This window comes from Nylanderia fulva, unplaced genomic scaffold (assembly GCF_048542155.1).
Source record: "Nylanderia fulva isolate GAGA-0341 unplaced genomic scaffold, ASM4854215v1 Scaffold11, whole genome shotgun sequence".
NCBI lineage: Eukaryota > Metazoa > Arthropoda > Insecta > Hymenoptera > Formicidae > Nylanderia > Nylanderia fulva.
The window spans coordinates 4,814,536-4,836,722 of record NW_028189302.1 but is presented as its reverse complement, the minus strand read 5'-3'; the positions used below and the strand labels follow the sequence as shown (position 1 = coordinate 4,836,722).

General features: G+C 31.2%; 7 protein-coding genes across 11 annotated transcripts in view; 3 read left to right on the top strand and 4 right to left on the bottom strand.

Moving 5' to 3' along the window:
• Nucleotides 1-579: 579 nt before the first annotated feature.
• Nucleotides 580-2,718, bottom strand: LOC114936881 (sister chromatid cohesion protein DCC1). Its single transcript, XM_029310219.2, has 8 exons — nt 2,596-2,718; nt 2,351-2,527; nt 1,995-2,196; nt 1,731-1,923; nt 1,438-1,654; nt 1,240-1,349; nt 972-1,155; nt 580-909 (listed from the first exon to the last, which is right to left on the bottom strand). The coding sequence occupies exons 1-8, from the start codon at nt 2,610-2,612 to the stop codon at nt 804-806; spliced, it is 1,206 nt and encodes a 401-aa protein (XP_029166052.1). The 5' UTR covers nt 2,613-2,718; the 3' UTR covers nt 580-803.
• A 255-nt stretch (nt 2,719-2,973) lies between these two features.
• LOC114936879 (E3 SUMO-protein ligase ZBED1) lies at nt 2,974-6,806 on the top strand. 2 transcript variants are annotated; one of them, XM_029310218.2, is made up of 5 exons: nt 2,974-3,106; nt 3,334-4,694; nt 4,851-5,266; nt 5,348-5,502; nt 5,586-6,806. In XM_029310218.2, the coding sequence occupies exons 2-5, from the start codon at nt 3,396-3,398 to the stop codon at nt 5,912-5,914; spliced, it is 2,199 nt and encodes a 732-aa protein (XP_029166051.1). In that variant the 5' UTR covers nt 2,974-3,106; nt 3,334-3,395; the 3' UTR covers nt 5,915-6,806. The 2 variants fall into 2 exon arrangements, with proteins under 2 accessions (XP_029166051.1, XP_029166050.1); XM_029310217.2 differs by lacking the exon at nt 2,974-3,106 and adding an exon at nt 3,116-3,274.
• Nucleotides 6,807-8,711: 1,905 nt separating this feature from the next.
• Nucleotides 8,712-9,774, bottom strand: LOC114936886 (transmembrane protein 138). 2 transcript variants are annotated; one of them, XM_085486920.1, is made up of 4 exons: nt 9,437-9,774; nt 9,267-9,342; nt 8,978-9,169; nt 8,712-8,907 (listed from the first exon to the last, which is right to left on the bottom strand). In XM_085486920.1, exons 1-4 carry the CDS (start codon nt 9,557-9,559, stop codon nt 8,801-8,803), a joined length of 498 nt encoding a protein of 165 aa, XP_085343046.1. In that variant the 5' UTR covers nt 9,560-9,774; the 3' UTR covers nt 8,712-8,800. The 2 variants fall into 2 exon arrangements, with proteins under 2 accessions (XP_085343046.1, XP_029166060.1); XM_029310227.2 differs by having other exon boundaries at nt 8,978-9,152; nt 9,270-9,342; nt 9,426-9,745.
• A 704-nt stretch (nt 9,775-10,478) lies between these two features.
• Nucleotides 10,479-15,380, bottom strand: LOC114936960 (T-cell activation inhibitor, mitochondrial). Of its 2 annotated transcripts, none has more exons than XM_029310327.2 (8): nt 15,099-15,380; nt 14,869-14,983; nt 12,479-12,867; nt 12,082-12,394; nt 11,904-12,004; nt 11,700-11,861; nt 11,477-11,608; nt 10,479-11,330 (listed from the first exon to the last, which is right to left on the bottom strand). In XM_029310327.2, exons 1-8 carry the CDS (start codon nt 15,122-15,124, stop codon nt 11,099-11,101), a joined length of 1,470 nt encoding a protein of 489 aa, XP_029166160.2. In that variant the 5' UTR covers nt 15,125-15,380; the 3' UTR covers nt 10,479-11,098. The 2 variants fall into 2 exon arrangements, with proteins under 2 accessions (XP_029166160.2, XP_029166161.2); XM_029310328.2 differs by having other exon boundaries at nt 11,700-11,843.
• On the top strand, nt 14,286-20,803 carry Mgat1 (alpha-1,3-mannosyl-glycoprotein 2-beta-N-acetylglucosaminyltransferase). Of its 2 annotated transcripts, XM_029310329.2 has the most exons (15): nt 14,286-14,513; nt 14,700-14,999; nt 16,209-16,519; nt 16,660-16,923; nt 17,009-17,094; nt 17,162-17,292; nt 17,386-17,491; nt 17,598-17,758; nt 17,894-18,127; nt 18,260-18,398; nt 18,512-18,740; nt 18,856-18,960; nt 19,094-19,184; nt 19,258-19,428; nt 19,509-20,803. In XM_029310329.2, exons 6-15 carry the CDS (start codon nt 17,185-17,187, stop codon nt 19,620-19,622), a joined length of 1,458 nt encoding a protein of 485 aa, XP_029166162.1. In that variant the 5' UTR covers nt 14,286-14,513; nt 14,700-14,999; nt 16,209-16,519; nt 16,660-16,923; nt 17,009-17,094; nt 17,162-17,184; the 3' UTR covers nt 19,623-20,803. The 2 variants fall into 2 exon arrangements, with proteins under 2 accessions (XP_029166162.1, XP_029166163.1); XM_029310330.2 differs by lacking the exons at nt 14,286-14,513; nt 14,700-14,999 and having other exon boundaries at nt 15,996-16,519; nt 17,601-17,758.
• ND-19 (NADH dehydrogenase [ubiquinone] 1 alpha subcomplex subunit 8) lies at nt 20,387-21,875 on the bottom strand. The gene is made up of 3 exons (XM_029310331.2): nt 21,558-21,875; nt 20,996-21,171; nt 20,387-20,891 (listed from the first exon to the last, which is right to left on the bottom strand). The coding sequence occupies exons 1-3, from the start codon at nt 21,684-21,686 to the stop codon at nt 20,666-20,668; spliced, it is 531 nt and encodes a 176-aa protein (XP_029166164.1). The 5' UTR covers nt 21,687-21,875; the 3' UTR covers nt 20,387-20,665.
• Nucleotides 21,624-22,187, top strand: part of LOC114936958 (carcinine transporter) — a 39,630-nt gene continuing 39,066 nt past the window's right edge. The window contains exon 1 of the mRNA XM_029310321.2: nt 21,624-22,027. The gene's annotated coding sequence lies outside the window, so the exon portion shown is untranslated. The remainder of the gene's footprint in view (nt 22,028-22,187) is intronic.

The window sequence follows — 22,187 nt, the reverse complement described above, 5'->3', positions numbered from 1 at the left end:
AATGGATATTATATTAAAGTAGTATAAAAATTGCATTCTATAAAAATCAATAAAAATATCTCTTTACATAAATTTTATTTTTTAATTTTATTTTTTAAATCCATATAAATTTTTTGTACTTTTCCAAGATTTTTTTCATTATCATTTATAATTAAATTTATTCTATATATTTTATGTATCAAAAATATATTTATATAAATTTTATTATATTTAACTCGTGATGAGATTACATTCAAATTAGAAGTGTAATTCACAATTATTTAATTCACTGCACTCCTGGGAAGAGAATATTATATTTAATTATATATAATTATATATAATTAAGAATATTATATATAATTACTATATATTATATAATGTTGTATATTAATGAAAATTTCGATTTGGCAAAATGCTTCTAATAAAATGGCGATTTTATAGTCAATGGGATAACATAAGAGTTATTTGATTGCTGAAATTAATCATTGTTCTTTAATATTATATTCTGGTCTTTTGATAGACAAGATACGATATATATTGCCAATAATGTCGTTGTTATATTAATGAAAGGATGATAAAAATAAATCATATGTAATCTCATTTCATCTTAAAAATATTTATAAATTGTGTAAATGTAACTATATGTATTACACATGATCACAAGCAAAATAAACTGCGCGTATGATTTTAACACTACAGAAAACTCAGAAAAATTGCCCTAGCATTAATATAATTAATTAATATCATGTGTTAATTAATGTTACTGCATCAATCAATATTTATTGCATGGCAATTTAATGCATGCCACAAATTATTGCAATATCTTATTTGCCATGTTTTGACCCATAATACTTTAATCCATTTTTTGTAGAACATCTAGCGTATTTTGTTAAAAGAGCATTAACATTCATTGTACCTTTTGTAAAACGGCTAAAAAAAAAATAATTGCATAAGATTCAAACTAATGAACAACATACTTTTTTTTTACTTACATGATATAAGGTGTTATCTCTTCAACAGTCCATTTAGCCTTAATTTGGAAAAGTTCATTAAGTCTATCATGAATGTTGTTGGGTAAATCCGCCTCTGGGCAAGATACAATCTCTCTTTGCATTTTTGAAGCATTGTATGTTACAAGAGCAGATCCACACAAATACTCCTCTTTTGGATTCATCTCTAGAAGAAAAAAATAAAAGATTATAAATTTAGAACAGAGAAATTTCATCATTGCAATTGATTCCAAACTCATTAATTACATACTTTCAGGAGTACCAATGTTCCATGTTTCCATAAATTCTTTGTACTCTGTGACAGGAGAAGCAGCAAGAAGAATTTTTGCTATCATTGCACAGCATTTTCTTTCGTCATACCTGTAAAATTGTATCTTTAGAAAATATAAATTCGTATTTATCAAATTTTTCCATTAATTACTACAAAATATATTAATAATGTACATACTTGTACAATGGACTATTGTCATCTTTTGTCTTTGTGCTTATTTCTGCATATCTGTCGAATATAGCATTAAATACTGGTTCATGAATAAGCTCCTTTAGACATTCAAATGTATTCTCTTTATCTACTTCATCTATTTCCCAAGTCTGTTCTCCAAAATAGTCCAACATAAAATTCAGACTTCTTGCTTCTGTATCGAATGATATGAGACGCAAATGACCTTAATACAGAAACAAAAGTTTTAATGAATTGTTTGTATGAGTAAAAAATAGTCCAATACAAATTAAAACTATTACCATCTATTTCAGCTATTAAAAAATCTGCTAATGCCTGTCTCAATTCATAATCACTAGCTTGTAATTCACTTTGTAATCTCTCCCAACTATATAATGTCTTTGGGTCTATTATAGATTCATATTCCAATCCATTAAAAGATGATGAGTTAAGGAGAATAGACAATTTTGCTAGATTAGGTTTAGTTTCTTTCACCTGAAAGAAAATTAGAATTATGAATCCAGTCATACAATTCAATATTTTATTCAGATATTTAATATACATACCTCATAGTAGGAGGTAAATATCTTCTTTATGTTTCGTCTCTCTACAGTTCTCTCAGTTATTTCAGCTTCATTTGTTGCCTTGCTCAGCTTCAAATTTGGTACCAATAACCATGAATTGGATATCTCTGCCTCTTTAATTTCATAGGTCCGAGTGTTTGTGCACAATATACCATCATCATGTTTGTTGCCACGGAATGATACTCTATTATCACAAAATCAACTGTAATCATCATTTTATTCTGCAGAACAGGAATTGTATAGTTAGTATTCAAACAGGATCACTCAAGGATCTACTTTACGAAATAATAACTGTGAATATATTCATGTTATAACAATGCATTGTAAAAGACACATACGTGTCCCCTTCGTTTAACGCTTCCCAGATATGTTTGTCCACCTCCAATAACATTAAATCATCAGCCTTGTGATCTTGCATAGGATACAGGCATTGCGTCGTAGAATTTAAATCGGACTCTTTAATTGTTGCTAGCTCCAAAATCTGCTGGACATCCTCTTTTGTGCGAACGTCTTTCCTTAATGTAAAAAAAGAAGTAGAGAATAACATTACATGAAGATAATTTAACAATTTTATTAAACTTACTTTTCATCAGATTCCATTGACAGATCCTCAGGCAACCTCCGCTATAAGCTCGTATTTACCTTCGCAATGTGCTTCGAAATATTTTCCCGCCAAATTTCCGGCTCAGCTAAGAGTGACCATAGAGGCAAGAAAATTACTAGAGAGTGAATAAAGTTATAGTTTTGGGCAAGAAGAAACAACAAGGCTGATTGGATGCGCCATCGCACTTCAGCCAATCACGTTCGTCCTAGACGAGCTCGAGTTTGTCCAACGTTTAGTCCGTATGATAACGCGAGTTTCTCCTCGTGGTTAATTTTTTCTATTTTATGCCGCCGATCCATTCGCCATTACGATGATACTCGAATCGATCAGACGAGGTCTATAGATATATAACGATATTCCTCTCGGACAAACGGGTGTAAAAGTCGATATCGCATTGTTGCAAACGAGTCGATCCCCGGGCCATCGTTTCTTTCGACGCGAGGAATTGAACTTCGATATCCGCGAAATAATTCATCGACAGAGGCACGAGGTGAGATTAGATATATCGGAATACGCGTGCTCTCGCGGTAAATTCATCGTGCAACCACTTTTGTGGCGGCTCGGACACGTTTATTGCGACAGGATGCGTTTTCCTCCGGAGTTAAATTATGCAATGAAATACCACCATTTTGATATGAGCATTATTATTTGCAAAAAGGTGGAAGCGCGCGTATATTTATGATTGCAAATACTGATAAATACGAATTTCTGTGGTAGGCAAACAACAACATACATGCACCGACGCCGGTGATCGCGTGCTGATCGTCGAACGGAGCATCATGGATAACAAGCAGCAGTCTACGTTGCCGAATGGCCCGACGAAGGTGGCCAGCGCGGCCGAGGACGCCAAGAACGACTTGCAAATGGTATTGACGAAATTGATGGAGGAGAAGCACACGTATACGTATAAGAAACTGGTGGTACCGCCGTCAATGAGGAGCATCTACTGGAAGTTTTTCGGCTTCCCGGCCACAGACGACGGTGACATCCTCACTAAGGTGAAGATAGTCTGTATATTGTGCAAGACGCAAATCGCCTACAACCGTAACACCAGCAATCTTCGTATGCATCTGCAAAACAAGCATGCCCAGGAACTGTTGGAGCTGGAATCGTCGAATCCTCCGTCCAGGCAAATTGTTACCCAGGAGAACAAGGAACGGAAAGCACAAAAGAGACTGTTGAAGGCAGGCCTGAGCCCGACGAAATACATCTATACCACCAACACAGATGGCACTGTCCAGATTGACGGTGATATACAATTTGTTACAGATCCTAACATAAGTCTATCAAATATGGAGGATGACATTACCATTGGTCAACCACTGAGAGTAATGATCAAGGGTGGAGGTGGGATTAATGGCGGCAGTCAGAATGTGGCGTTCCTCATGTCGGAGGAAAATATGACGAACCAGTCTGATATGAAACTGGATATAAAAACTGTTTCGGATGCTATAGCGGAATTCATTGTAATGGATCTGCAATTGCCAGAGATTGTAGAGGGTCGCGGATTTCAAAGACTGGTAGCTACTTTACGCTCGCCATGCGAGATCCCTAGTAAGAATAAATTAGAGGAGGAGATAATACCAAGAATATACGATACTTTTCGAGAATCCGTGGCTAATTCACTATCCTGCATGGCTTCAGAGCTAGCATTAACAATTGAAGAATGGAAATCAAACAATGAAGAGAATTTTGTTACTGTATCAATTTATTACCAAAATGTTGGAGAGGCTACATTGGAGTGTAAAATTTTAAGTACTCTTCATGCACCATTAGATTGGGAAGAATCTCATTGGGGCAGTACTATTGATTCTCTTTTACTTGAGTGGGATCTTAAAGTGGAGAGAATAACAGCAGTGGTTGTTAGTACTTCTAGAACAGAATTACTAATGGCATTAAGTAATCGTGGCTTGACTTTAGTGCCGTGCTTGCTTCATACTCTACAAGTATGTGCACAAGCTTGTTTCGATAATGCTGAAGTATCTATCATATTATCCAAATGCAGATCAGTCATTGGAGCTATTGTAAGTCATCCAGCTGCAGCTACCGCATTAATTATGCAGGAACAATTGTTGGAGGTACATTAGCTTTTTGGCACAAATTAAATTATTTTATTGTTATTAATTATCTTTGTTATTAAAACTGAAATCTTAAAATATTTCCTACAGTTCATAAATGATTTAATATGAAATATTTTACAAATGTTTTATAACAGTTGTTATTTTTTATTATAGTTGGAAGAAAATGCTATGTTGTTGGATTATCCAGTTGTATGGATATCAACATATAACATGTTAGAGCAAATGGTACTGCGTCGTAATATAGTCACATCTATATTAGAAAATTTGGAAGGAATAGATCAAGAGATGTTTGAAATTACTAATGAACAATGGAAAGTTATGGAGGATCTTGTGGGTGTTCTTGAACCATTCAAAGTTACTATTATGACATTAAGTGAAGAAAAAATGCCTCTAATATCATTGTTAAAGCCATTACTATGGCAACTTGTATCTTCACATCTTAAAGTCAAAGAATCTGATAGTGATACTGCTAAAACACTTAAAGAATCCTTGTCAGATATGTTATGTGAACGATACGCAGAGTGCAATGTTACATTGCTCTTACAAATTGCAACTACTTTAGATCCTAGGTATAGTAGTATGAAAATTATTTTAATATGTTAAATATTCTCAAGGATGCCATTGGTAAGATCCTTTATTTTCCATTACAGATTTAAGTCATTGCCATATGTTACCGAAGAGGATAAAAATATAGTTAGTGCTCCCATAAAGGAAATGTTGACAAAATTGATTCAAGAAGAATCTGAGGATATCACTATAAAGACTGAAGCAGAAGAAACAGTACAAAGTAAAAGACCTAGATCAGGTATACTTGGGCGATAATTATATGTAATGGGTCTTAGAAAGAAAATTATGTGAAATAATTATTAATGATATATGTAATTGCAGGTATGAAACTCTTACTTGGTGGTTTATGCTCAACCAAAACTGGAATGCCAGCGGAGGAAAAAGCGGATCTCGAAGTTGTGCAATATCAATCGGAATCTACAGCACCGCTTGATTATTGTCCCTTGCAATGGTGGTCTAAAGTATCTGCGAAATGTCCGAATTTGGCCAAACTGGCAAACAGATATCATTGCGTACCTGCATGTTGCGCACCACCTACGCGCATTCCGGCAGACGTACAAATACAATACGATACAAAGCGAGCAACAATACCACCTCACCTGATCGATAAACTACTTTTCCTACATGGCAATCATACCATGCAGGTGTAAAAGGTATTCTAAAATTAATGGAAAAAATTGTTTGAAAAATACTTTACTATAGACGATATTTTCGTAATGTACATGTCAAATCTAACGTACATAGTGTAAGTCTAAAATAATATGCTAGAGAAAACTCTTGTACAAGTGTACAATATATATATATTACTTTATATATATACATATATATGTGTGTGTATATATATATACATATAGTGTGTATATATACATATATATATATATATATATATATATATATATATATATATATAAAGTAATTATATAAATAATTAAAATGTATGACAACTTTATTTTCGTTAGTATCAAATACGACAGATTTCTAAATGCACACTGCTGAAATATCCTTAAAAAATATAAAGTCTATCCCAGAATTTTTGTACATTGAAATAATTTGCACAATCTTTGCTTTCTTTAACATTTTATTATCTTTAGTTTTAATTTTCTTCATTATATAACTTATATACAACTTATATAGAATTAAAGAAATCACATTACATTGATGTATTCGGTTGTGCGTTTAGAAATGTACCGTGATAGTAGTCAACCGTTTTTATATAAAATGTTAAAAATATCACATACGATATGAATGAAAACAAAGTTGTCTTTTTCACATTTTGGATATTTCTGTAATATATAACATTTATGTGTGTGTGTATTTTTATGGAGATATTTTCAGATTCTTCTTGAATCAATTTCGTAATATAATACATAACATACATATTTTATATATATATATATATATATATATATATATATATATGTTATGTATTAGCTTACATATCTTAGACACATATATAATATGTAATACACATATGTATATATTATGTATTATATTACATATTTACGTATTATATAGTCATATAAAATAAATTTGGTCAACTTTGTTTTTGTTTGTATCAAATGCATTCCTAAGATTTGATATAAAAACGGTCGATTATTATCGGAATAGATTTCTAAACGCACAATGCCGAATACATCAATGTAATGTGATTTCTTTAATTCTGAATAAGTTATAGTTATATATATATAATGAAAAAAATTACAACCAATAAGGATAGTAAAATATAGAAAAAAGTGAAAAGTTGTGCAAATTATTTAGATGTATAAAAATATATTTTGGGATAGAATACCTTTAAAAGAAAATATAAAGGCTATTATATCCCAGTTTGCATAATAAGATATATTGTACCTGATATTTTAATAAAAATAACTATTCTGTTTTATTAAAACTAATCTGTTCTAATATTTCGGGATTGTTTATCATGAAATTAAAAAGTAAATGCTGAAACAATTGTGCAAAGATTTTGTAACTAATTTAAAAAATTGTCAAAAATCATATATAGTAAGTTAAAGATATATCCAATCATCACATTAATATCGTCAATGAATTGTTTAATAATGATATTTTGTTAATACGAATCTAATAGAATGCTTCATATTGTATAGTTTTATCTCCAAAAGAATTTAAATTTCAAATTCATTATGGAACACATTGAATTTTTGCATGTCTTGCCATCTGCACTAAAATTTCATTATCTTAAATTTATATGTGTATAATTATTATTTTAAATTGTTATATGCTTTTATTTAAAAGCATACAATAATAGAATATGTAATATGATTGAATTATTATCCGTATTATTATGCTTAGAACATTTTAGTGCTGATAAAATTCGAATATTAGATGTAGAAATAATCCAGTTTATACCAATAGCATTTGTGCATTTATCTCTCTGATGACAGTATTTAATATATTAAGATTGTGAAGAAATTTAAAAGTATTATGATTTTTTTATTGCAAGTATTTTAATTTTTAATTTATATATTAACAGTAATTATAATAAAGGGCATTCAGTGTGTTAATTCAAAAAGTGGATTATTGATGCAAATGTAATAATAGTTAATTGGTGATAATTTGATTGATTCAACTTGCACTATGTATTAAATATAATTTGTACATTATTATATAATATGTGAAAACCAACAATTGCTGTAATATTTCTTATAAGTATAATTTCCTGGCTAAAGTATAATACCTGATTCTATGTCATTAGAATTATTTGTTTGTAATATTATATTGCAAAATAATATTATATATATAATATTATATAAATATTATATAATCTAAATTTATACTATGATTTAAATCAAGGAAATAGAAACATATATGTTTTTTAGAGGATATTAACTATAAAGAATTTATATTGATACAAGTCTGACATATTGTATATTGGTACACAACAATTGATACAAAATGGATAAACAAAAATTTCATGTATATAAATCTATATTTTTCTTATTTCTCTAAAAAGGCAGTTAAACAATTATTAACAAAAAATTTTATGTTTTGGGATGCAATATAAAAATCACAAGTATTATAATCTACATGTAAATCAAACTTGGTATTGAGATATAGAATTAAAGAAATTATTATATATATACATCAAAAAGTGGTACTTATAAAAAAATCAGAATATAAAATCTCTTAGAGAATGATGCTATATTTACTTTTCATATATATATCAATATAATTCTTTTTTAATATATAAAATTTGCTTTTTTCATGATTTTAATGATAAGAAAATGTATAAAGACACTTTATAATAGTAATTTTACAGTGTATATATAAATGTAAATATTTGTATGTGTACAATATACAAATGCAGGTATTTTAGATATAGTTTGGCATATATGAATTGCATGCCAACCTTGTTTTATCTATGTAATATCATTGTAAATGAATTTGTATAAATACAAAGGCACTGTATAAGTAGCTTAAAATGTAATGTAAATTTGAAAATATAAACAGATGTATTCTTACATTTGTATTATTACGATTACATACAATTATAATTAAAAAATTTTTTATTTACATAGTTATGCTATACTTAATTGTTTTTGTACCCAAACAGAGCCTTTGTAAAATCTTGGATCACCAATTCTCAGGGAGGCTCTTTTATAGAAGTAATAGTACAACACTGCAACTTTATATAAAACTTTTAATCATAATATCTTTATCAAAGAGAGATTCTTGCAAATTTTCTGATATTTCACCTGTTCTGTGTATAGAATAAAGAATATGAAATCCTTTTGTCCAATAATGTTTTAACGGCGCTGACCAATGTATCGTAATATGCCATGTATGCAAACTGATTGATAATATCATATATATTATACACAATACCAATGTCATGCGGAATCTTGTATATAACAGTTGTATCAAACCTGCCTGAAAAGTGATTTCAGATATTTTAAGCTTTACATATCTCTGTTAAATATATTTCTTTTGTAACATAAGATTGGAAACTGGAATATTATAGACATGAGAAAAATTGCTATATAGTACCTGGAAAATATAGGTAGAAAAGAAGTTCACCAAGAGAAGAGTAAGGGCTGCGATAAGGCAAAAATCTTGGATACTGAAAAAAAAAACTAGTGCAATAATTCAACACAATTCTCACAATAATATGATAATAAAAATTCAACAAAAATTATTACGTACATATAAAGTACCAGCAAATCTGTCGGATGCTGTCTTGCAAAACTTGCGAATGAATTTACACAAATGTCAAAAAACAATATAACATATTGCAGGATCACAATCACCGTATATTGCTTTGTGTTTAAGGAATTCATTTATCATTTATGCAGAAAATATCCTAAAATATGAAAATTAGCATGTGCATGCATTTGTAATGTTTTTATTTTGTTTGTATCTTTCAAATGGTTGCTAAGCAACGATCTCCGTCCATATTTGATTGTGTATCAGCACAATCCTTTACGTCACCATAGCGATCAGTAGAGTTGAGTAGAGCCTTAAAAATAATATAGGGACTTTCGAATCTCGTGGGTGGCGAAACTGCTTAATGGCTGTTATATTTAAAATTCTTTCATCCGGCGCGTTTTTGCAGAAAACGCTCGTCATTTATCAGAAACAAAAGCATTACACCTGCATTAATGAAGCTCCATTAATTGTTGAATATGTAAGACACATGTAAGATAAGAAGTATATATGTAGATATTTGTATTATTATTATGAAAAAGTAACACGAGTCACAATTGTCGATATCGCACTTTGTTATCAGGAAATTTGTTCTTTATTTATCGATATTTTATAAACTATGAAATTTAAGCTTAAATTGATAAAGTAAATGTAGATAAGCCCTTGTAGAAAAATGTATCACTAGTAACGTCAATTTATCACTTATTTCGAGTACTTAAAATACTGATAGACAGTAATTTAAGTACTCGAAATAAGTGATAAATTGGTGTTACTATATCATTTCTATAAGAAAAGAACATAATTAATTAAGAAAAAAAAAATTACACACATAATTCAAAGAATTTAAAATTAGTTTAAACTACACGAGAATTTAAATTCGAATTTAACAAAATATATTCAGGACTATACATATATCATAGTCCGTGATTGATAAAAATTTAAGGAGAAATGAATTGTTTAATTTAAAGAGGAACAAGTATAATAATAGATTGTGCATTTGCAATACTTAAATAGAGTATAAATTTACAATATGAAGAAATGCATAAGAATCAGTTATTGCAAAATCTTTTATTCTTTAGTCTTAATTTATATAAACTATATGCTCTGTTTCAAATTGAATCGATAGGATTAAGTCTGTTAAAAAAATATATAGAAAGTGAATGAGTGAGTATACTGCATTCATTTATATATACAACATGCAGCATTGAGTACCAAAGTTATGTAACAAACTAAGCATCGTTATAAGTAGTATCAAGACTAATTTTCTTTTTAACTTTAAGAATACAATAATTTTTCAATTCACTATTGTTTACGTTTCATTCTTTTTTTTTTTTAATTGCACATAGAACGATAGAACAGATGTTCTCGCAGCAACTTGTCATAGATTATTCTCATTGGAGGCATGACAATAATAGTAATTTATAGGTTTCTTAGTTAACATTTAAAATATATTGGTAACTATTGCAATAATGTATTAATTATTATAATATAAATTATTATAATAGTTTAGTTCATATATATAGATAATTATTTGTTCTAAACTGCTAGAATCATTTAATTATATAATGTATATGTATCCTGTAAATCTCGAGACTTATAAAATATGCGCATTGTCACAATTCATGGCATGATGCATTCCTTTTTTTATTTTAATAATGATTGTTAATATTTTTTTACAACTTCCAGTCCCATGGCACGCAAAGAACACCGTCACTCATAACAGAGTAATAATGAGTAACCCAAAGCAAAACGCCTTCAAGAGATGTTAAACTTTTTTTGTGTAAAAGTAGTCGCTCGCAACACTGTATCATCAGGTCTGGTGTGATGCTATCATCTTTGTTCAGCGCAGTTAAACCTAATTCCTTGATGGTTTTACGGTGAAGTTCTCGCTCTACATGCTTTATGCTGCAACAAATATATATAGGTAACAATATTTATTCTATATATATTTATCTAAATTCATTCAAAATGCATTATATTTATTAAATGTTTTATATTTATTATATGAAGGAAATTTATTAAATATAATATCTTTTTATGAAATGTCTTACTTATTATAATGATGTAATCTTTTTGTAGCTTCCTCTAAATTCTCGGAAATGAAATTCATCAAGAGAAAACTTGGACAAGATGATGGCACGATGAATTGTCCAGTCGGGGATAGCATCAATGGACCTGCTTCACTACAATAAAATCGTTGTACATTTATGGAGAAGTATTTGCTTAAATGGAACAACTATTTATGTACAAAGGTATTTATATAATAATACTAACGCTTCTATAACAATTTCATAAGCCGATAGACTGGCCGGCCAAGAACTCGGGTACTTTCTCTTGCCACGGTAGTCCGAGAGCGTAGTCGTGAGTTGTCGTAGTTGTCGTTCATACTGGCCGACCATTACTTTAGGCATGAATTTCCTGCACATATAGAGGACCCTGAGCCTTACCATAACTTAAATAATATAATATATTACGCACCGTCGACCGATTTTAATATCGAGGAGCACTTGGGACACTGCTTTCTCAAATGCCGGCAATTTCAATAATACAGCGTCATGTTTTCTCACGTTCTTTATTAACTGCGAAAAACAAGAGAATTTATTACACATGGAGGCAAATTTCTTAAATTGAGAGAAAATTAATGTTTTCAACTTACATCAAGCCAATTGTGTCTGACTTCTCCAGAGTTGAGCATAACATTGCCTTCCAAGCTAATACCAGTATCATTTGCAAATACGAGAGTTCGGTTTTTTAACACCTCCATCGATTCTGGATGGTGTTTGGCTAAAGCTTGAAAAGCTAATAAACAACCACGATAATGAGTGATATTCCAACCGCAGTCCCATACAATGTCCTTTAAACCCAAATCGCTACACAATATTTTCTCTAATTTCTCTACTTCCTCCCTCACAGGTCTACATGCCTCCAACTTAATGTGTACCTCATTGATGTGTTTGTCCAAATAAGCCCTGATAAAAAACATGTATATTATCAATTAATATTAATACTACTTGATATTATTTTATTTTATTTGAATATAATATTGCACTTACTTTAATGTATCTGGTTCTACATTAATTTTTCGTTTCATGATTATTGATGCATAAATAGGATCATCTTCCAATTCTGAAAAATCTACCCTTTCTCCATAATAAGGACGTTGCCAAAATTTGGATTTGTACTTTGTGATAGGAGGTTTTTGTTCCTCGATTTTGTCGACAAATGTTGTAGGTAGATCGCATGTTTTTAAAATAGATAGTATCGTTTGTCTAATATCTTTCTCTTTCAATTGTATTTTTACAAGTGTAAATTTACCAGCTTTCACTTCTTTCTCATCTTTAGAACGTAAATAAAAAGGTAAAGTGGTCGGTCGTATAGGTTGCTTCTGTTGTAGAGTTTCTAAGATTGAACTCAATTGCTTCAGAGAGTTCTCGTTCACTGTCTATAAAAAACAAATTGTAATTAATAGAAACATATTTTATAAAAAAATAAGAGAAATATTGTATTTATAATATGAAGGATATTCATTAAATGTTTAGTCAAATTTTATCAGCACATTTGCTGAATCAAAAATTGATTGAAAAATGTTATACATATAAAATGTTAAGTGTCTATAAGTAAATAAGAATAATGATAAGATTAGAATTTTGATGGTCCAATACAGGCATGTAATCTTTCAGAATATGTTTAGGTTCTATAGTTTATCAATACTAGGAATCTTTATTGGATCTTTTATCTCTCTGTAGCTTGATAAACATTTTTATCAGAAGATGATTAACAGAAAGAAAAAAATTTCTTTGTGATTATAAAAGACTATATTTCTTTGTGATTATAATGGATTATAACGCCTCGAACAAAGAGGCGAATATACCAATAGAATATACTAATAAAACTAACTAAACATTTAAAGAACATTTTGAAAGTATAAAAGGGAGAGAGCTGAAATTAAAAAGAGAAAAAAGCATTCTTAGTTCATCTTTTAATTTAGTGTTTTAAACATTTTCTCAGAAGAAAATGATATTTATTATGCCAGAATATTTTCTATGCTCACATTTATATTTTCTTCTTTTATATTTAAAATCTACTTTGGATTATTATTTATGATTTAGAACGAAAATCTATTTATACTTTTACTTGCTGCACATTTCTTAATTATTATATTCTTAATGCATTTTGTGTATTTTCAAATGTGTTTTTTGTATTATGTTACGTGATAGATAAAATTATAAATAGAATTTTATTTTAAATTTTATCACGAATTTTAGATTTAATCAAAAGATAATACATAACATCCTCACATATTTTGTTAATTTCTATGATTAACATCTGTTGAATCCGTTTGAATTAAATTATCGCAGTTGTAAACATTACATTTATATGCAAATCATAGTCGTATTTTTTAATATACGTTCCACAAACACAAAGAAATGCATTTATCGCAATTAATTGTTAATTTCTGATAGTATGGAAAAAAACAGGGGATATATAATTTAAAATTTTTATTATTATCTTTTAATAATCTATATACTCCGATATTAATATTTTATTAAATTTCTGATATATACTAGAGAACTTGATATTAATTTTATATCTGTGACCTTTAGATAAATTTAACGACAAATATGCATATTAAATAATTCCAAAAATTTATAAAAAAATGCTCGCTATTTCTTTCAATTTTTCTTTTTTTTTTTTTTTAGATGAAGTAGATGAAATATCGACATAGATCACGCGGCATCGCATTGTCTCGGCGCAGCCCTGTTCGCACGATCATCTCATTGATAAATAAATAGCGAACAGCTGATTACCAACGTGTGTGTGAGATAGCAGAAAATTTATTCCTATTCGAATAACCTTGCGCTCGTGTACACGCGTGCAAAGATCATCAAGAACATTCCACTACAAACGCAACCATGTTCTCGGGTGTCTAAAAATAATATCGCGCGTATCGTGTCACGCCACGTTAAATACGATGATGACTGTTTTGTTCACACAGAGTGCAGTCGACAATTCGCATACACACCATATATACTTTACGCACTTTAAACGTCGTGATTCACATACGTCGTGAGAGGAAGCGAGACAAAAGTGCGTAAACAACGTGACAGCAATTTAATGTCATTTAAATACTTTCTTTGTACTTTGTATCTTTAGTCTTTGTTCTCTCTCTCTTTCTCTCTCTCCCGATATAAATATAATGTCTTAAATAAGAAAGTATATGTTATGTTTTACTGTTATTGTACATTTAAATTGATACAAATGTATATTTTTAAGGACCTGAAAAAAAACGAAAGGAGAAAAGAAACGACGAAGACAAGAATTTAAAGTTGAATAGACTTCGGCTTTACATCGAAAAGAAGATGCGAAATTCGACTTGTCAACGTCACTTCGGTGGGAGATACATTTAAAATAGCTGTCTGGAAAATTGTTAAACAACGCTCACCCTCTGCGTGGGATATTGTCCGAACAGATCAGGATGAACAGTGAAGTAAAACGGCCTTAACGCGGTGGAGACTTCGCCGGTGCTCAGGGCCCTCACCGCATCCCTCCTGCAAAAGCTGTCAAGAGAGTGCTGTGAGTCCCGATGACTCGAATCATCATGCTTATTATATTATCGCGAAAATTAAAAAAAAAAGAAATAGGCTTCGAGGAAGCGAATCGCGGTTCCGTTACCATCTCCCGAGCGTTGTACAGTACATTTTCGCGCCGTTGCGGCTGTTGCTATCGCGATTCTCTCATGTCACGGATCTTCCTCTTCAGGTTTCTCTCTTTTTCGTCTTCTTTGCGTTATCAATTCCCGAGGGACAACAAAATGTCAGGCACAACACGCCTCGCGACGCCTCCCGATGATCATCAGTTGACCGTCAAAATGCGCCGTGAAAAATACATCATGACACACGCGCAGCGACACGTACTTGCGCTCGACTGCGATGATGCGCCTGGATGACCGCTGATAATATACAAAACAATGCCAATCGCGAACGCGACGGTGGTGAACTTGAGAGACCGATGTTCGCCGTATGTTCTATCAAAATCATATGTTGGTAACTTGAATTGGGTACCGACTAGACTATCGACTACATACGACGACGATGATTTCATCAGAGGAGGCGATTTTGTTCTTCCCTCCGACGTTTATCTTGCGTCACAGTTAATTAAAATAAATGATATAATGTAACGTGAAATTATATCCGTAATCTCTAGAAAATAGTACGTAATTGCTTAAGAGACTTCATGCAAAAAGCACGTATGTCTAATAAGAGCGTATTCGATATAACTTTTAAATTACTTATAAAGAATGAAACAAATTTATGTAATATTTTGGAGGTCATTATATATATATATATATATATATCCTCTTGAAGATTTCAGTTCTGACAATAGAGAGCCTATTGTATGATGCATTAAAAAGGTCTTGATGTAACAAAATATTTTCAAATAGAAATTTGCAATACACTTTTATTAGACATAATAGAATTATAATGGAATTAACGAAATGGAAAATTAGATATAAAATATGTAATTTTTATTTATAAATTTTATATTTTTCTTTGCCGTAATTAGTAAACGAAATTAAGTAACTGCTTTTGCGCTTCGAAGAGAGGAGGAAGATCCTTATCTCTCGAATCCTTAAGAGGTAATCTCGGTCTCGAATTGATTCGGATATCGGTTGCGCGCGCGTCTACCGATCACGCGGACAATCGTATCGGCATATCGCGATCGTATCAGTTAACGGCGAGCAATTTGACGATAAAGGATGATAAAAAACGCTATTTTGTGCAGCGGTCACGGCTGCCACGCAGTCGTTACGTCGGCGTATTATCGCGGATCACGAACACCGCCGCGACAGTAGAGGATCTCACGTGAGATACGAGTTGTATATACACTTGCAAGCTTCCAGCTTGACAGCTGCTGCAACCGTCTGCAACGCCACGGATCATTCGTTTGTATCATCCAAGACTCTGATACGACTTGAACGGATATTCGAGAATGAGTCACGACAATCTCGAGTAATTTAATTATTAGCGAATGACGGTGAATCAAGTCGGTCCAAGTCTCGCTGCTTCCCAAGTAAAGCTTCCAGTGTCATGATGGTGAGTAACCTCTATGTCAGTCTGTTGGAAAATGTCATTAATCGCCACGTGATTGATCGTTTGAACTTGGTGAAATTTTTTACATTTATCGATATCGTCATTGTTCAAGAAACAATCGAGTGATTTGTTATTTTTTCCAGTAATCCAGTATTATTGTTGATAATCATAGAGTCGTAGAGTGACGATGTACGCATATGTTAAGTGAAATTACGTTGCTTTTCCGCTCGCGTAACGCGTACAGTCCTTGTCCACGTGAGAAACTTGAATAATGCATTTCGTCATGTATTTTCTGGTACGATGCATTTTGTATAAATAGCAATATTTTCTTTGAGCGACATGGAGTGTGACACTTCTGTGTGATTTACGATTGCGATTCCAATACGAATACGATATGATCAATACATGTAAGTAATTTACTTTCAGATTAATATGCCAATATTGTCTGTAGTGCATCGTGATGCAGTCGTAATAGTTATTACTCCTTTGCAGAAAAAACTAAAACACTTTGAAGACGTTATTAGGGATCCATGTATAATAAATATGTACTGACGTGTACTGCAGCGTGTGGAATCCTTGTTAGTATTTGTATTTACTCTGTTTATTTGTATTCTATCATCTTTGTAATACGATTTGATGTTACAGCTAAGGTGACACTTGGTTTTGTCATGCGGAATAGATCAGTCAGTATAATTTTTGGGTCCCTTGTCTTATGGGCTGTGGCTACATACTTTTTATTTTTGGATCAACAATCAGTCGGCAAGGATCAAGATAAGGTAAGAAAAAAAAAAATATTACCATATTACCATCTATCGTAAGAAAATTTATAGTATTAATAATAATATATCTTTGTTCTTATATTCTTGTAGGACAAACTATCAAATCAAATTAGCAGATTAGAAAAACAAGTAAAACAACAGATAATTATAAATCAGGAGCTTCTTAAAGGAATTAATGAGAGTAAACGTCGTAAGAGTAAGATTACTTTAAACTATATTTTTAAAAAATGTATACTATATATTTAAACTAAAATTTATACCAAAAAGAAAATAGATAAAAAATGGTATATGATTTGTTTTAGAAGAACAGGAAAAAGCAAATGCTATTCAATTACCAGTAGATGAGATTGAGACAAACAAAAAACATGAAGACGAGAAATTTGATAGCATCTTGTTACAAAAGATCGAGAATAATAACCAGAAAAAGAGTGAACAGAAGCCCACAAGTGATACAATCTTATCTGTAATATATATAAATTAATTTATATAATAATAATTTTTATATAAAATCAGTTTTAATGATTAGTTAAATATAATTACAATTCATAAATGTATGATTTTTTGTTACATCTTGCTAATGTTTAATTTTTAATTTTAGACAGAGGCAATTCACGAGAGCACTACTCTAAAACAAAAACTACCTGATGGATCTCCAATAATAGCTATTTTAGTTGTTTCTTGTAATCGTATTACAGTAGACAGGTGTCTAGATCAGTTAATAAAATTAAGACCTAGTAAAGAACAATTTCCAATAATTGTATCACAAGACTGTGAACATCGACAAACTGCTGATGTCATAGGAAGATACGGAAATCAGTTACTACATATAAAGGTATTATTGTGTAATTTAATTACATTGCCATACTCGTCATATAAAAACTTTCGATTTTCTCTTTCAATGTTTCAATGTAATTATATTTTAATCTCTTTCTGACATAATTCTTAATCTTTATGATCATTTCAGCAACCTGATCAATCAGATATTGAAATACCACCCAAAGAAAAGAAATTTAGAGGATACTTTAAAATTGCACGTCACTATAAATGGGCGTTAAATCAAGTATTTGTAAAGCTTGGATATAGTACTGCAATTATTGTTGAAGGTATGATTAATAATCACATACTTATAAATTTGAATAAGTACTTTGTACAACAAACATCTCTACGAGATAATATTTGAATGAGAATAATTTACTTATGCGTTTTTTTTTTATAGATGACTTGGACGTTGCTCCAGACTTTTATGAATACTTCCTGGGAACTTATCCCTTATTAGTGAATGATAGCTCTCTATGGTGTGTGTCAGCGTGGAATGATAATGGTAAAGCTGGCTTGGTGGACGAGCATGCACCATATTTACTTTACAGGACGGATTTCTTTCCTGGCTTAGGTTGGATGCTCACTCGCGATTTATGGTTAGAGCTTGCATCAAAATGGCCAAAATCGTGAGTATAATTTTGCACACATACACACATATACTTATTATGTAAAGTTATTTATCATTGATATATTCTTGATAATGCTCGCTTTTTTAATAATATATTTTTTGCTTACGTACAGATATTGGGATGATTGGATAAGACAGCCTGAACAGCGAAAGAATAGAGCTTGCATCCGCCCAGAAATATCGCGAACCAGGACATTTGGCAAACTTGGAGTTAGCAAGTACTTGTCTTTTTTCATGCATTATATTTACATTTAAAAAACATTGTCAGCCAAATATATCAATCTTACAATTTTAGACTAATTAATAGTTTGAGCAAATTTTAAGAACAGTAAAAAATTATTTTATTTCCAGTGGCTTATTCTTTGAAAAACATTTAAAATACATCAAGCTGAATGAACAATTTGTGCCTTTCACCAAGATGAATCTATCCTACTTGCTAAAAGTAAGGAAATGAATATTAAATGTACATGTTGAATAAAAAAAAGTGTATGTAAATTATTATATAATTTCCACAGGATAATTATGATATAGCTTTCGTCAACCAAGTATATCAGTCAACAGTGGTTAGCTATTCAGAATTGAAGAGTGGAAACATAGTTGCTCCTGGTCCAGTACGGATACCTTATTACACTCGTCAATCATTTAAAAATACCACTAAATTGCTTGGTTTAATGGACGATTTCAGAGTAATGTATCTTTTTGATTAGAATTCGTATTTTTTTTAAACAACATTCGAAATTCTGTAATGCGAAATTCTATATTACAGAGCGGTGTACCTAGATCCGGATATCGTGGCGTGGTGACATTTTTTTATAATGGGAGACGTGTGCATTTAGCGCCAAGTGCAAACTGGAGTGGTTATGATATTACATGGAGCTAACACATGATTATGCTCTACAGGGACTTGTAGATTGCACAAAAATATTGTGCATTTCTTTGACGAATTAGGTAAATATAATTGGTTGATTAAATGACAATGAATCTATATTTATGTCTTCGACAGTATACAACTGTATGCTCTTCAGAATTAAAACCGGTATTGTATTTAATATGTGATCGGTTTTAAACATGATCGTTCTTGCAAGAAATGTGACATATTTCATTGATATATATATATATATACATATATATACATCTGTATATATATATATATCTATATACGCGCTTTTCAAACAATTGTTTTTTTGAATGACTGATAAAGAGAGTTAGTTGACAATGTAAAGTTCATCATGTTTCATGTACATAAAATGCCGTAGTAATATTAACAAAGCAATACTGTTTTGATTAATTACTAAATATCTTCCAAAACGATGTGTTGATATATTTTTGCTCATTTTATGACAATTAGTTTTGTTATGAACTTATGTGAAATAAGACAAATGAAGTAATTTTATCGAACAAAATTAAACTACCTCTTTTATCTCTCTTTCTTATCCCATTAACCATGAGATATACTCTATCTTTTCCCATATATAATCTGCCCTAATCTAATTTAAATGATTTTTTAAATATACACAATGCTTAAAATTTAGTAACAATATCTTTTAAATATAATATATATTTATATTTTAATATAAATTGGATAATTATATTAGTTCTATGTGAAATTAAATGTGTATCATATAATTGAGGACACAAAAAGAGTATGGTATTAATAATATTCTATATTTATATTTTATACAAGATATAACAACAATAATCAAGCAACTTATCACTTATTTTGTTGTTCACAAATTTATATTCACAAGATAATGTACAATGGCAAATTCTATGCATTTCCATATGAAACAAACGTTTCTACAGCATTCGGAAGCTGCAAATCGCAATACGCTCGATTCTCTATAATTATCCAATTATTTGATGAATCTTGCGAATATAACTTTTGCAGCGCGACCAAAGTACTAATGATATATATCGAGAGACTTAAGATTTATACCAAATGCGATTGTGGTATTTTGCCTTCTCACGTGGTATATCAGCTGATAGTCCAGGAGTTGGATCTGGAAATGTTGTAGGCTCATCTCTTCGTGGTGGCCGCGGTCTTTCTGTATTGTGTACTTTGGCCTCGCAAAAATATCCAAAAGGTGGACGTTCTATATTCATATTTTTACGAACACAATCATCTAAAGCAGCTTGTGTTTTCCGGCACCTAAGTGACATTTATATTAATCGTTACGTATTATTACAAACAAAGACTTAATTAATTTTTTCTTTTCATAAAACAAATATATAGTAGGATATAAAATATTATACTTGGTAAGATCCAGTGATCCTGATGATCTCTCAAGGCAATACATGTATGCATTAAAATCTTCCAGGCAGTGTTTCTTCATTTTTTTAAGAACGCCCATCGCACAAGCAGTCACGTGTTTTCCCTCATTGAGGCAACGACGTGGATCACCTTCTTCTTCTCTACATAACATAAATTCCTGAAAGAGACAAATTTGTTATAATTAAGAGAGACTTGAATAAATATCTGTTTTTTTAAATATTTTTCAAATTACAAAAATTTAATTCTAATATTACTTTATATATTCACAGAATTTATCTTGCGTGAACTAAACATATGAAAGTCATCTGTATACATATAATGAAACTAATTTAGATAAACATTTTTATTTCCAGAAGTGCGTTGAAACCAGCAACCAACAAACGAAAGAAGAGGAGAGAAGTCACACGGAATTATTTACAAAAAGGTACATGTCAAACGTTGCAACAAAGATTTGGAACCATTATGTAAGCCTATGGGAGACGATTAAACAGCCGGATAAATGTATAAATATCGTCGCCAAGATTTGATTATCGAACAACTCACATTGTTGTACCACTCGCAGGCTTTGCCGATATAAACCGACGCGGTGTGCAGCACCGGCCAGCTGACATTCAGCTCCTGAACAGTCAGCTCGCTCTCCTCGGGCAATACGGTCTTCGCGGTCGCAGCCATATTTCCTTACAACAGCGCTCCGGCGAGGCGTTTTGACATTCGCGACGTCAGTCACCGATCGTCTCGAGACGTCTCGAGTAATGAAACTTCTCTGGCTTTTTTTAATATAAAGCTGCGAAATGCATTACGCACGAGTCAAGGACCAAGACAACCTAACCAACGAGTGCAGTCTCGATAACTGTCGCGAGCGTGACGTTCGATTCTTATCGATAACTATCGCGATCGCGAAGTTCGAGTCTTATCGATACTCGACTTACTTCAATTCGAAAAGATGGAGAAACTGCATCGCGCGAGCGAACGTCTTGGCAGCAAAGTGTCGCCGGAAAATCTACAATTACAAGGTATTTATAAATATCGAGACATTATAATTGTACTCAAATTAAGTAGAGGATACGATAATATGACGCTTTTAGGATTTATTCGATTGAAGGCAATCATAATCGATCGAAATTTTGAGACAAATTTGCTTCATGAAGTAAGAAAGAGAGGGAGGGAGAAAGA